The following is a 13,383-nucleotide window of genomic DNA, read 5'->3' on the forward strand; positions in this document are numbered from 1 at the left end:
CTGCAAAGTTACAAATCCCAAAGTTTACAATGACACGAGTTATTGTCTCAAACTGAAATCTCTTTTCTTGGACGACAATCAACTGGATTGTAGGCAGCAACGGTTAACTTCCGTAATGAGTCGATGTGGACTTAATGCAAATTATCAAAATTCCGCTCGGTTTTTACTCACAGCCTGTAAGAAGCATATGTTTTTATGTTTAAAGAATTTACTACTGACTATTCAAACCATGATTCAAATGTAAGTTTTGCACAGTCTAGAGTATGCAATGGTTTTAGTATCCTTACATTACCAATCTTTTATGTTCTGCTCAAGCCGCTCTGGTAAAGATTAATCAGGTTGGTCAGTTGCATTTTCTGGATCAGATTCGGGCCTGTATTAATAAGGTAGTAAAATGATATTAGATAGATAGATAGATAGATAGATAGATAGATAGATAGTTTATTGTCCTGTAAACAGGAAATTTGTTTTCACAAACTGTCATACAGTACACGCAGATAGTACAAACATATATACACAAAAACAACAACAACAAAACACAAGATGGTGAATGTTCAGCTTTGTAACTTATTCAGGATTGAGATCGCCGATGGTACAAAGCTCTTTTTGAAACGAGCCCTTCTCCATTTCAGGGTCCTATACCTGCGGCCTGAGGGCAGGAGAGTGAAGTTGAAGTTGAGGGGGTGCTCTGGGTCCGTTGTTATAGATTGGGCAAGGCGGGCTATTGCTCTGTCATTAAGTTCTGAAATGTTAGGTGTAGAGGAATGTATTATTTTTGAAGCTATGTGTGTGATTTTACTGAGTTTGTTTTTGTTAGTGACTGACAGCATAGTGTAAAAACTGGTGGAGCAGTATAACAAAATGGGCTGGATGATGCTCATATACAGAAGTAACAGAAGACGAGGGGCAATGCAAAGGGAGCTGAGTTTTCGTAGAACATGCAGACGTTGTTGTGAGCGTTTTTGGATGTCTGTTATGTGATGGTCAAAAGTGAGCTTGTTGTCCAGGGTGAGTCCAAGGTATTTGAATTTCTCCTGTTCTATGATGTTGCCATGAATGGAGATCTGACTGAGACTGGGTGCGTTAAAGACCAGTTCTTTTGTTTTCTCAACATTGAGATGGAGAAAATTGTCTATGCACCAGTGTGTGAAGTGTGATGATATGTCTTCCAAATATGGTAAGGAGCGTCACATTTAATTCACATGCTTGAGGTATTCAACCAATCACAACACACTGGATAGCTGGCCGATTTCAATGGCCAAATTGAAACTGCAACATTCCAAAGCTACTCTGCACTGCACAAAACTCGTGTTTGACTCATGGTTTAGTCAGTAGTAAATTCTTTAAATACAGACAAACATAGACTACTTAGAGGCTGTGTTTCAGAAATGTCGTGTCCATGTCAACACCAGGCCCAGTAAGTAAACTCTTGCCTACAATCCATGTGTTTGTCGTAGTCCAAGAAAATAGATTTACGTTGAAAACAAACATTTGAATCTTTTGCATATCATTAACATGCACTAACACACACTTGCACACTAAGGTAAATGTAAAATTATGAATCGGATAATATAGACCCTTTTACTGTTTGTACACAATGATGACGTGGCAGCGTATGCGCACGCATTTAGGCAACGGAAGTATCGTAAGAATCAACAGTGAAGCAACACAAACAGTAAGTTATTTTAAAAAAATTGACTTTATCAACATTTTCAATACAGCTACCAGATCCGTGTACTATAGTGGAGTGGATAAAAGACGTTAGCAGATGGCCAAAAATAAAGTTGCCAGATACATATATACGTATATTAGTATATTATATTAGTGCAACCAAACGCAACAACGGGACATTTTGATGTTGAGAAACCGTTTTAATAAACTTTCTGAGTTGATACCACGTTAGAACCAATGGGGAATAACACCACTTCTGTTGCCAAAATGCGCGCACAGGCTATTTGATCACGTGAGCTGTAAAAGGGTCTATTTGTTTTTAATTTTTTTTATTGCCTGTACGTATGATCACATTATTTTATGCCATCGTAATGAATTAGCTGCAAGGTACAACAGCTTGGATCATGTACTTTTCAACAGATTTATGATTTATTTAAAAGGGATGTCATTATTGAGCAAAGTATTTCAGAAAAGATCAACAACTTTAAGCGTTGAAGTGTTGTGCCTTAATTGAGCGTGTATTTCCTAGGATACCTTGGACACATCAGATGAAGAGCTGAACGATGACCTTTTGTGTAGCGATGAAGAGAACGAAACTATGAGGTAGGGTGAACTTTTCCTCTCTCTGGAGCAGCCTATAGGTGAACGGTTAGATAAAGGTTGATTCTTGATGTTCCCCAGAGCATTTGTTCTGAGTCCTGCTTAGTACAAACACAGCAAAAACACATCACACATAATGAGAATGTTGTTTCAAAATGCCCTTATCTTGCTCTGGCAAATTTCCAAACAAGAATTGCTCTGCTTCGAGAATACTGATTCAGACATGGCAAGAGTCTTGCTACCACCTTAATTTTGCACCATATAATGGTTTCTTTATTTGCCTTTGCTGATAAAGTAGTTGTGTTGGACCAGTACTGACAGCATGGCACAAAAGCAAAGGATTCAGGTGCTGTTATCAATGGCACTGTAGAAATGATCTATTTACTTTCAGCTTCAATTAATTTATTTTGCCACTCAAAGTGACATTAACAGGCGGTTACTATAATAATGCGAGTACTATTTAGCCGGTCATATGATCTTAACATGGCTGACTGTTCTATGTACAGTAAATTGAAACAGATGATACATACTGTCCTCCAATAAAACACCACCCCAAAGGTTGTTTGTGCAAGCAGATTAAAACGACCTACAGTTACGTTTTAAAAGTTTAAACACCCTCAAGCAGGAGTAAAATATGACAGCATTGTAATGCATGTGACATCATGAAACAACGTGACCATTGCCACCAATCAAAATGCGGGTTTGTTTATATATATACACCATAGAATACCATAGAAATATTATACATGGTCCCTTAAAGCAACACTAAAGAGTTATTGCTCTTTGCTCCCCCTACAGGTTAGACGCGTAATTGTTCATTAGTACTGTCATAAATACTGCAGCATAGCTGGCTCTGATTGGATTGAAGGTCTGCCGTGAAGCAAGTTTTTGTAGTTTTCACTCGAACTACAGGACCACTACCCGACGGTTGGAAACTTCTTTAGTGTGGTTTTGGCCGATAGAGGGCTGCAAAGCGAATGTGAAAGTGCCGTTCACCCTGTTTTGAGTGGATGAACCACTGAAACTTTTTTGGAAACGTTATTTTAAGGTAAAAAAAACTCTTTGGTGTTGCTTTAAGAGCTCATTATAATTGTGCGTAGGTCCTACGGCGTAGCCGCGATGGCATAGGTTACGCATCGGTTTTCATATATACTTCTGCATCGTCGTCCACATATAGGGATGGGCGATAATTTGCATGCGCTATCATGCGCATCTCGTCAGTAAAGCCGATAACTTTTTTTATTAGGAAATCGCAATCAGCTGCTTTCAGATTTACTACACAAAGCCGTAGTTCACTGAAAAGCTGGGCCATATCGCATACATATAGCAGGAGATACATCCGCAATAATTAATGCGAAATTGCCCCGATTGTCAGTGAACAACGGCTTTGTGTAGTAAATGCCGCTCCATCTGAAAACAGCTGATGGCGATTTACTTCTAATCACTGAACAGTCTTCACTGACGAGATGCGCAATGACCGTCACATGCAATTTATTTCCCATCCCTAGTTCAAACACACATGTAGACTGCTGTTGGGCAGTATCCACACGTGTAACCACAGTACCAGCGCGAGACCGTCAATGAAGAAGCAGCTTGGAAAGTTTAACCCACAAACGAAGAAGAAACAGCAACTTGTTGTGTATGTTTTGAGAAGACCAGCAGTGATGGAAGTAAATAAACAGTGACTTATGTTGCAGTTTGAGTTAAATCGCTCTTCAACTTGGCCCATCTTTGTTCTCACTGTTGCAAACGGAAATACCTATGACGCAGTTTTTTTACCTGATGGGAGGGGTTCTAGTGGACCAATCACAGCACCTGTGGTCTGCATAGAACTGACGTGCTGTTAAAAATTTGGCGAAGTGCATGTCAGGCTACGCAGAGCTACGCACAGGCTACGAATAACCTATGACGCAGCTACGGCATAGACCTTACGCACAACTATAACAGGGGCTTTACACCCCCATTTTTCCAGTTTTTAATTCACAAATTTTACTTTTAAATGTATGCATTTGGCATAAGCAATGTACAGTGAATTAAAGGTTTACTTTTAGCTGTATATGCATTCTCTGAGATCAAACTTGTGACTGTTGTGCTGCTAACGCGATGCTCCCCCAACCCAGCTATGGGAATTTCCGAGCGGCTTTCAAATGAAACCCCACACAGCATTAGGGCAAACGTTTATGTAGCATCGCCTGCTGCCAATTAGGCATGGGCTGGTTACTGGTTTTAAGGTATACCGAGGTTTTAAAGAGTCAAGGTTTTAAAAAAATCTCATACTGGCCCATGCCTACTGCTGATAAGAAAATATTCCTATATTTTTTAACTCAAGACCACAAAGCACTTTTTGTTTGTATTGTGATTCATTGCACAAGTTTAATTTATTGTTTTCTTCTCAGATGTCACGGCGAAAGCATTTCTCATCCAAAGCGGCAGGCAATTGCAAAGCCTTTCCTCGTGTGCAGGACCTCACATTTTGTTAAAGAACAAGCCACATGTGCTGAAGAAGAGCAGACCGAGATAAAGGTGGACCCCGGTGAAGTTTTAGACATTGAAATCAATGCTCCTTCTGGAGATGAATTTCAAGTGAGTTCTCCCTTTATCTGCTTCGATGGCATTGGGTTTGTTGTTTGGTTTCTTTCCCCTTAAGCTCTTTGGATGCTTTGGAATCAGGTCCCTTGAGGGGGCAGACAGAGGGAGTGACAGGGAGGTGAAATTAGATCTATTATCACTCTCTAGCAGTTTATTTGTCTGTGCCCTGACAAAGTTAGTGCTGACAGCTTGTTTGGTGGAAGGTAATGCCCCCCTGTTGTCTCCATGGCAGAATTGAGATCTGACCTTGAGGCTCGCTTCCCCGTGGAAAAGAACTCTTTGTGTTGTAGGAGAGACTCCTCGCCAATTATCAGCCGCAGATAATGCATAGGCTTCTATCAAGCTTTAAACCAAATCTGATAACGGCCTGTGTAGGTGAAAAGATTATTGACCCTTTAAAAGATATCTATGTGGCTTAGATATGGTGACCATAAGCGAAACACCTCTCTTGTTTTCCTGTCCATCGGAGAAAAAGATTTCTCCTAATATGGGTCTGATATGCTTTAAGGTCAATGATAAGGTCAGCGTATTATCATTCGAAAGACGTTCTTGTATCATTATTTGAAGGACATCCAAGACTTTCCCGAATAATGGGCTTGTGTTTAGTTCTTGGATAGAGACACCTTTTCATAGGTGATTGAAAACCAAACAGGGTCAAATAAGCTGTCACCGATAACCCAGATTGAATAATTCAATAGTCAATAGCTTTATTCAGAGGTACTATGTTGGATATGTTAATCAGATGCAGGAACAGCTTTATCCAAATGTCAACTGGTTAGATGTTGGACGGTCTGATGCTTGATCAGGAGAACATGGAGCCTTAGAGTCAGAAACACTTATATTTTATAACATTTATATTTTGCAGGACGTTGGTGAATGCAGTGACCATCATCAGACCAACATAACGAAAGATTGTGATTTAAAAGTGCTGTGCACCTCATCCACACAGGAATCAAGTAAGGTACGATGTTTTAGTCTTTCTGTTGACTGATATTTCAGGAAAAAATGTACACTAACTAGTGCATAATGCTGTTGCTGACAGTGGTTTTTGACCCTATTGGTTAAAGGGTACACCGATGTATGGCGTAATAGATTAACACTAGGATTGGCTATGTTAAATGAAAAACAGTACAAATGTCACAGTTTTAATAATATTTAAAAAAATTCACTAGAAGACGTCAAAAAGTCTGTTACGTTACAGCAAGGTTCATATGGTAAACATTTATACGCACACTTGAACTTTAAACTTACGTTAGTGAATTTGGAGTGTTCTACGTGTGCGGCCATGTGGACGAGGTTGCATACATTTTTGCATAAAACACGCCCAAACTAGCTCCATATAAGGGCTTTCCCCAGCACAGCACTGGTCCACAGAAAAGTTTAGAGCAGTTTGTCATAGAAGAAAAAGAGCTTGAAAAGAAATCCATGATCATATTTATTATCGGTAAAGTTTTTGTTTTGTATTTTTTATTTGGGAGGTTTTGCTGTTGCTGGAGAAAGCCAGTGCTGTCCACCGACCGGAGTAACATTAAATAAGTATAAGATGCTTTAACAAATATGAAATTTCATTAATACGACAGAGATGTGCATCTTTATCTAAAATAAAACAGACAGGAGATCAAGTGATTGATGTTTGGACTTCTCATTACATTTACATGACGTTTACATTAGGCATTAAGTAGACGCTTTTATATAGAGATTTAAAAAGTGAGGAAGGAAAGCGTGAAGATTTGTTATTACGTGCATCTTCATATGTTTAGAAAAAATAATAAGGCTATAATAATATATAATATAATGTATATAATAATAGTAATATAGATCATGTTTAATAATGCATAATATAGAAAGTATTATAATATAAAATATCATGTACATTTTAAATATCAACATTATTATAAACATTATAATTATAGCCTAGTATTTGATTATAGCATACATGATTATAACGTACAAGTGGTTTTATGTTTTCTGGAATTTTTTTGTACATTTTAGAAAAAAATTTATTCAAAGGTTTTCATTGAATCATGATTTGTTTGTGAACACATCCGTACGCACATCTCATGCACAAATTTGTGCATATACGCATGCTTAATGAATAAAACCGAGTGTCTCCTGTTTAGTCATTTCAATATGAAACATAGAGTAATATAAATTATGATCAATACAGAAAACATACAAATTAATGATGATTAAAATAAAGACTATTTGAGAGGTTAGAAGGTGGGATAAGGGAGTAAAAAACGTTCACATGAAAAACTATAGATCAGAGCTTCCCAAACTTCAGAGTGGTAAGCCCCTAAAAACATAGCAAAAGCTCCACAACCCCCACTTACTCATTTGTATATTACATATATTTTTAATAAAGCAGATTGTCTCTTTGCCCAAAATTATCAACATTAACCAGTTTTTAAGAATCTCATGTGAATTATGGGAACTACGAGAAATATTTAAAAATATTCTGGTAAAAGATGATATAAACATTATTTAATACATACTTTCTGCATACTATTTACCATAGTATTTAGTATAGGAAACTATAGAATTATTTCTCAACAATCATTTCAGAATGCACTATGCCCAAAACATAATGTCAGCCTCTACAGCTTAAAATGAGTATTACATGTAGTATTTAAGCATAGTTCAGGCACACTTTACGGACCCACATTGTGTGTTGGACAGCAAGCAGTGACGCTACATTACCAGAATTGCTTATCAAGTAACTTTAAGCAAAAAGTGCATAAAATGAAACATTTAAAAGCATTTACATTGATGTGACCCAACATCAGAAATATTGTGTTACTGTATGACGTAATGCTGTTTTGGAAAAGTTTTTTCAAGTTTTACACACTTGACAATAATTAATCACCTTCCAGGACATTTTTACAGTTAAGTTTTGCTAAATCTCTATTTGGGACAAAAATGTTATTTATCGATGTCGGAGAGCTCTGCTGGCTAAAACAGTACAGTACACATTAATGTGCAAAACTAAGGGGGTAGGGGTAAGGGGTTAGACAGAGAAATGGGATTAGGCCTTAGTCTGACCAACTAGCAGTAAGTCAGGGCTAATCAGTCTTTTGCTTGGATTTAAATTTACCAATCTTCCTTTTTATGGGTTTTGGCTAGATGGGGTAGGATCTTGTGTAATATTGTGTTTAGGGTTAGGTTTGGAGGTCGGATTAGCATGACAACAGTGCTTATCTGGCGAGATTTCACAAGATTTTGTCCATAGCTGTATCCCTTCTAGCCACAACCCTTTTATGTAACAAACTTTAACACTGTCTTGAAGAAAAAATAAATTTTAATACATTTTAGTTTTAGAAATGTATGCAACCAGTCTCAGAATTACCCTTACCACCTTTAAGGTTTAGCAGGTAGAAGACGAAGCATCCAACAGTGGACTTTTGATCCAGTGCACACAATGCATTATAAAACTAAAACTAAAAACACCCCTTGAGATGGAACCTGCAAGGGAAGCAAAGCTCAATTGACATTTCACTTTATGTTACAAATGTAATTTGCATTTTGTCAGAAGTTATGACCCTGTGTAGCACCCTATTTCCATTGAAAGGATGTGCTCCTTACCTACTGATTGGAGATGTCATGCGAAACCATTCTGTTACACAGAGCAGCGAAATTGATTGTGACACGTAGTGTGAAGGAAATAATTGCTGATTCATAGCCTGTTGGGAAGAAGACAGGTTTAGATATGATGCATGATGTATAGGTTTCACAACTGCCGTCACTAACCATTAGTGCAACACTACCTCAGATTTAAGCATTGGTTATGCATAGCTATGTATATAAAGTTTTCATTTTTCATCAACATTACCTGTTTGTGCACGTCTACACTGATCTGTGGAAAAAAATAAGTTTTGAATGATTATGCTGGCACAAAGATGGAGATAAATGAAGAGTAGAAACTTTCGTTTTTGCTTTGGAATAGAAAGGCTTTGGGGTTCATTCATAGACAAGATACGGGGATTGATAGACCCCCTTTCACAGCAGGGCAACACAGAGTGGGACATTATTAATCTAGTAAACAAAATGCTGTTCCTAACAATTAGCATGTATTAAATGCATAAACATGTAAATTTGCATTCTTTAATGTGTGTGTCTGTCGAGGTTTCTGAATGTGTTGAGAGGTTTTTTGCCATGTTGCATTATATAAGCATGGTGGGTTTGCTTAACAAAATTATTTCAATTATCAAGGTTTATTGCTCCACCGACTGGTATTGATATTTGGATTATGCAAAATAACTTGGCAGTTTTCCACATTAAGTCAATCAGGTGACATTAGCTTTGTGTTTTGCTTTGGATTAAGCGTCTCACATGTGGTAAAAGTCTTTGCATAGGGCATAGATTGCTTTAATTTATAAAATATAAAAGTTGGTGCGCATTGTGATAGCACTGTACTTTTCTTGTAAACACCCCTCTCTGATTGATTCATTGATGATGAGGATAAACTTCTTCCTCTTCTTCTCGATCTCAGGCCATATGTGGAAATGAAGTGATGCTGGTATAGCATTGACCGAAACTGATCGTTTAACATGTCAGGAGGAGCGAGAAAATGGGTTGTAAATTATGCATAGCTCCGCATTAGCATTATGTCCAATGTAGCTGAATGGAGTTGTGGATATCTTCATCTGTTGTAACTTAAACTGCTGTCTGATGTTACAGTATAGTGCATCAAGTGTGTATGTGTGTGTGTGTGTCTGCTTTCCTTACCTTCAATATATTCTTAAAGTAAAATGCTTATAAAGTAGTATCTATAATAATGATATAGTATATAATATGTGTTTATATTTGAAAACTTTCAGTGTTTATGGAAAAATATTTAGAATTTATTTTTAGTTTCTTTTTCAATTTTTCAGGCTTAGAAAGCATAAAAAATAAAAAAAAATCATAAAAAAGTGGAAAGGTTTATAATAGGAGTATAATTTCTTTAGTTTTACTTTGCTCTAAGATATTTACTTGGCTAGATATTCCAAGCTACATGCAAATCCCGGGATTGGGAGGTTTTTTATCTTATGTATTGCTAGTGATAATAATAATAACAGTAATATTCATATTTTTTATTTTAAGAACTGGTACCTAAAGCACAAATATAAACCTGGCCGACTTTGTAAAATAACTTCTAAAAGTTAAAAATCCTTATCCTGTAGAACGACTTCATGACATGGACATACAATACCTTGTTTGTATTTGTACTATAAAAATGTAATTTGAAGTGTTTTTTTTTTTCAATTGTTACACACACTTTACTGTTTAAAATGGTTCAGTTTTCTGTCTTTGTCCTTTCCTTTTTGTACTTTCCTTTCTTTCTCTCTTCCCATGTTCCCCTTAGTCTCTGTCTCGTTCTATCCCAAAGTCACGCTAATCTGTGATCATGGCATTAATAGACACAGACAGGCGGAGGAGAGGTATCACAGCCCCTCCCTCTTCCTCTCTACAGAACGAATGGCAGCTTCATTGTCTGCATTGGAGTAAAATGCTGAATCGCTCAGCTATATTCAAATTAAACCACATCTGATAAAGTTATCTTTCTAGAACATCAGAAATCATATAAAGATCTGACATTATTGTTACAGGAATACAGTAGCATTTAACATTAAACACTGTTTTTTTTTCATAGCAGCCAAATGTGGCCTTTCCCCTTTAATTGCACCCCTCAGGCAAGTGCAATTCACCCGTAGATCCCATTAGATCCCCAAGTCACACCCTAGGTCTCGGTGTCTCCATACACTTTTATCCAATCACCATCCTCTCCATGACCAGTGGAGCCCTCTTCCAGCAAATTCAGACTCAGGCTTGCCTTTGCTTTTTGCCTAAGGCCTTCTTAATGTTACTTCATTTCATCCAATATTATTGCTTTGAATTAAACAATGAGCATGTGTTGCATGGGGGTGATAGAGATGTAAGTAATTGCATAATAATAATGATGTTAAGTATATAGCCACTGAGTGCTTTATTTATTTGCTTCATGCAAATGCAGAGCAACCCACAGTATCACAATTTGAAATTCAGAACAAGGTTTAATTCAGTTTCCTGTTATTTGTGGAAGTTGATGTGGCTGCAAAAAATAAGTGTCAAATAAGCATTATTCTTTTCATTGCGGTGCCCTTGATGTCTACACAAAGCCAAGCCAGGCCTGCTGTGGATCCCTAGAGCATCCAAGAGCGTAGCAGCTGCTCGCTCAGTGTGTGTTTTAGTGTGTGTGCACGTACACGCTTGCAGACACGGCTGTGTGTAAATGTTTTCTACTTCTATTAATCACGAGTGCCGGGCTAAACACTGTTTGAGTTGAATCTGTAAACATTGATAGGCGTCCCTGCGCAACTGGAAAGGTTTGATATGGGCTTCAGGCACATGTTTATTTCATTTCTAAAGAGGAGGGGGATTTAATGCTAAATGGGATGTGAGGTCACGGGCTTGGAATAAATCCCCCATCCAAAAAATTTTTCAAGTTCTGTTCTATTCAAGTCATAATCCAAATGTCAACCCTATTTATTCGTCATGCTTAAAGGTGCAATGTGTAACTTTGGAAAGGATCTCTTGACAGAAATACAATATAATATGTAGAGATCGACCGATACAAATTTTTTTTTTAAACAATACCAAATATTTGTATGCTTATGTGCCCGATAACCGATATGCTAAACTGATTTTTATATACTGTTATACTACTGTTTTTAATACAATTACTACAACACTGAACTGAACAAATCCTTATATAATAATAATCACAATCACTCCATCTTTGCATACAAAGTAATAAATAGAGGGGTATGAAAAAGTGAAGCATAATATTTATTTAATGAATAATATCACTGGAATAATACATTGTCTGGAAAGTAACAAGCGAAACAGCTATGTGTCATTGAATTTCTCAACTGGTATTTTATGTCAGAATAATTAAAGGTCACGTTTTTTTCTGATCCCATTATTTAAACTTAAGTTAGTGTGTAATGTTGCCATAATAGCATAAATAATATCTGTAAAATGGTAAAGCTCAATGTTCACTGCCAGGCGATATATTTTCTTTAACAGAATTTGCCTTTCAAAGCCTACAGCGAACGGCTGGTTTGGACTACACAGCCCTCTACTTCCTGCTTTAATGACAACAGTAGAACATTTTTTTGACTAAACTCCGCCCGCAGAAATCAGTCGCCAGCTAAGCTAACAGCAAGCTAAGCTGCTATCGAATCACAATACACTAAACAAACGACACAATCAGAATCAGTGCCATTGAGCACGCATTTTTTTTCGTGTCACTCAACACAAATTTCTATAAATAGTTTTTTTTTGTTTGTGGCACAACTTTCTTTTCGTGTCATTTTTATGAAATATTCGAATATTCGTTCCGTGGGTTGACATTCGATTTTCAGTTTTGAGATTCGAATATATATATATATATATATTAGTGATGCACCGATCAGTGCTTTAAGTGACCCAAAAGAGGTGCCGGTACTCTATTTTTTTTTGTGGTTTTTTTGCTGATTCGACTCCTCCTATATTTAAGGGGTTTTATATTCAGCAGTCAACAGACGACCCTGTAAAAAATATATTTTCTGCGAGAAACCCTGTGACTGTTATGTTAAATGTCCCGTTCTTTCTGAGTTTTTGAAGCTTTGATTGTGTTTACAGTGCGCAATATAACAGTGTTCATGTTTCACTTGTGAAAAAAATTATATGTTTCACACAATTTACTTATCTGTATAGCGCTGTTTTCACTGTCCTCAAAACGGGCTGATGTCTTCCTTGTTTTATGAAGTCCATCCTTCAGAAATACATATAGAGTTCTGATTGTGTAGCTTGTTTAGCGTGTTGTGATTCGATAGCAGCTTAGTTTGCCGTTAGCTTAGCTGGCGACTGACGCATTCCTGTGGGCGGAGTTTAGTCGAAAAACTGTTCTACTGATGTCATTAAACCAGGAAGTAGAGGGCTTTAGTCCAAACCGGCCGTTCGCTGTAGGCTTTGAAAGGGGAATTCTGTAAAATAAAATATATCGCCTGACAGTGAACTTTGAGATTTATCACTTTACAGGTATTATTTATGCTATTATAGCAACATTACACACTAACTTAAGTTTGAAATATGGGATCAGAAAGAATGTGACCTTTAAATAAGTTGATTAATGAAAACAAAGTAAGTATACTCAGAGTCCTTTTAATGAAATCGCGTCACTCTGCCGTCATATTTGCTGTGCACCCTGCTGCTGTTGATGCTTCCAGCGCACAATTCTCAAAGCAGCCACAACATGGTCAATCCGATATTACAAAAACGATATCAGATAATGGATAAATGCTTAAATATTGGGAAAAATATTGTGAAACAGATATATCGGTCAATCTCTAAGGCTATGTCCACACGAAGCCGGTGCATTCCCTATCCGATAGATTTTTTCCCTTGCTCTAAAAAAATTATCCGTAAACACGAAACCACTGAAACCGACTGAAAGCGGTGTAGTATATATGCCGGACCAGTATGGGGCGCTGTAATTCTGCCACAGATACACTATACACG

The 13,383-nt window shown here is 37.2% G+C and overlaps 1 protein-coding gene across 1 annotated transcript in view; it reads left to right on the top strand.

Moving 5' to 3' along the window:
- Nucleotides 1-13,383, top strand: part of rbm33b (RNA binding motif protein 33b) — a 68,864-nt gene that overhangs the window by 909 nt on the left and 54,572 nt on the right. The window contains exons 3-5 of the mRNA XM_065276246.1: nucleotides 2,201-2,274; nucleotides 4,668-4,854; nucleotides 5,726-5,821. Coding sequence (XP_065132318.1) covers nucleotides 2,201-2,274; nucleotides 4,668-4,854; nucleotides 5,726-5,821 — 357 coding nt within the window. The remainder of the gene's footprint in view (nucleotides 1-2,200; nucleotides 2,275-4,667; nucleotides 4,855-5,725; nucleotides 5,822-13,383) is intronic.

Source organism: Paramisgurnus dabryanus, chromosome 6 (genome assembly GCF_030506205.2).
Source record: "Paramisgurnus dabryanus chromosome 6, PD_genome_1.1, whole genome shotgun sequence".
Taxonomy (NCBI): Eukaryota; Metazoa; Chordata; class Actinopteri; order Cypriniformes; family Cobitidae; genus Paramisgurnus; species Paramisgurnus dabryanus.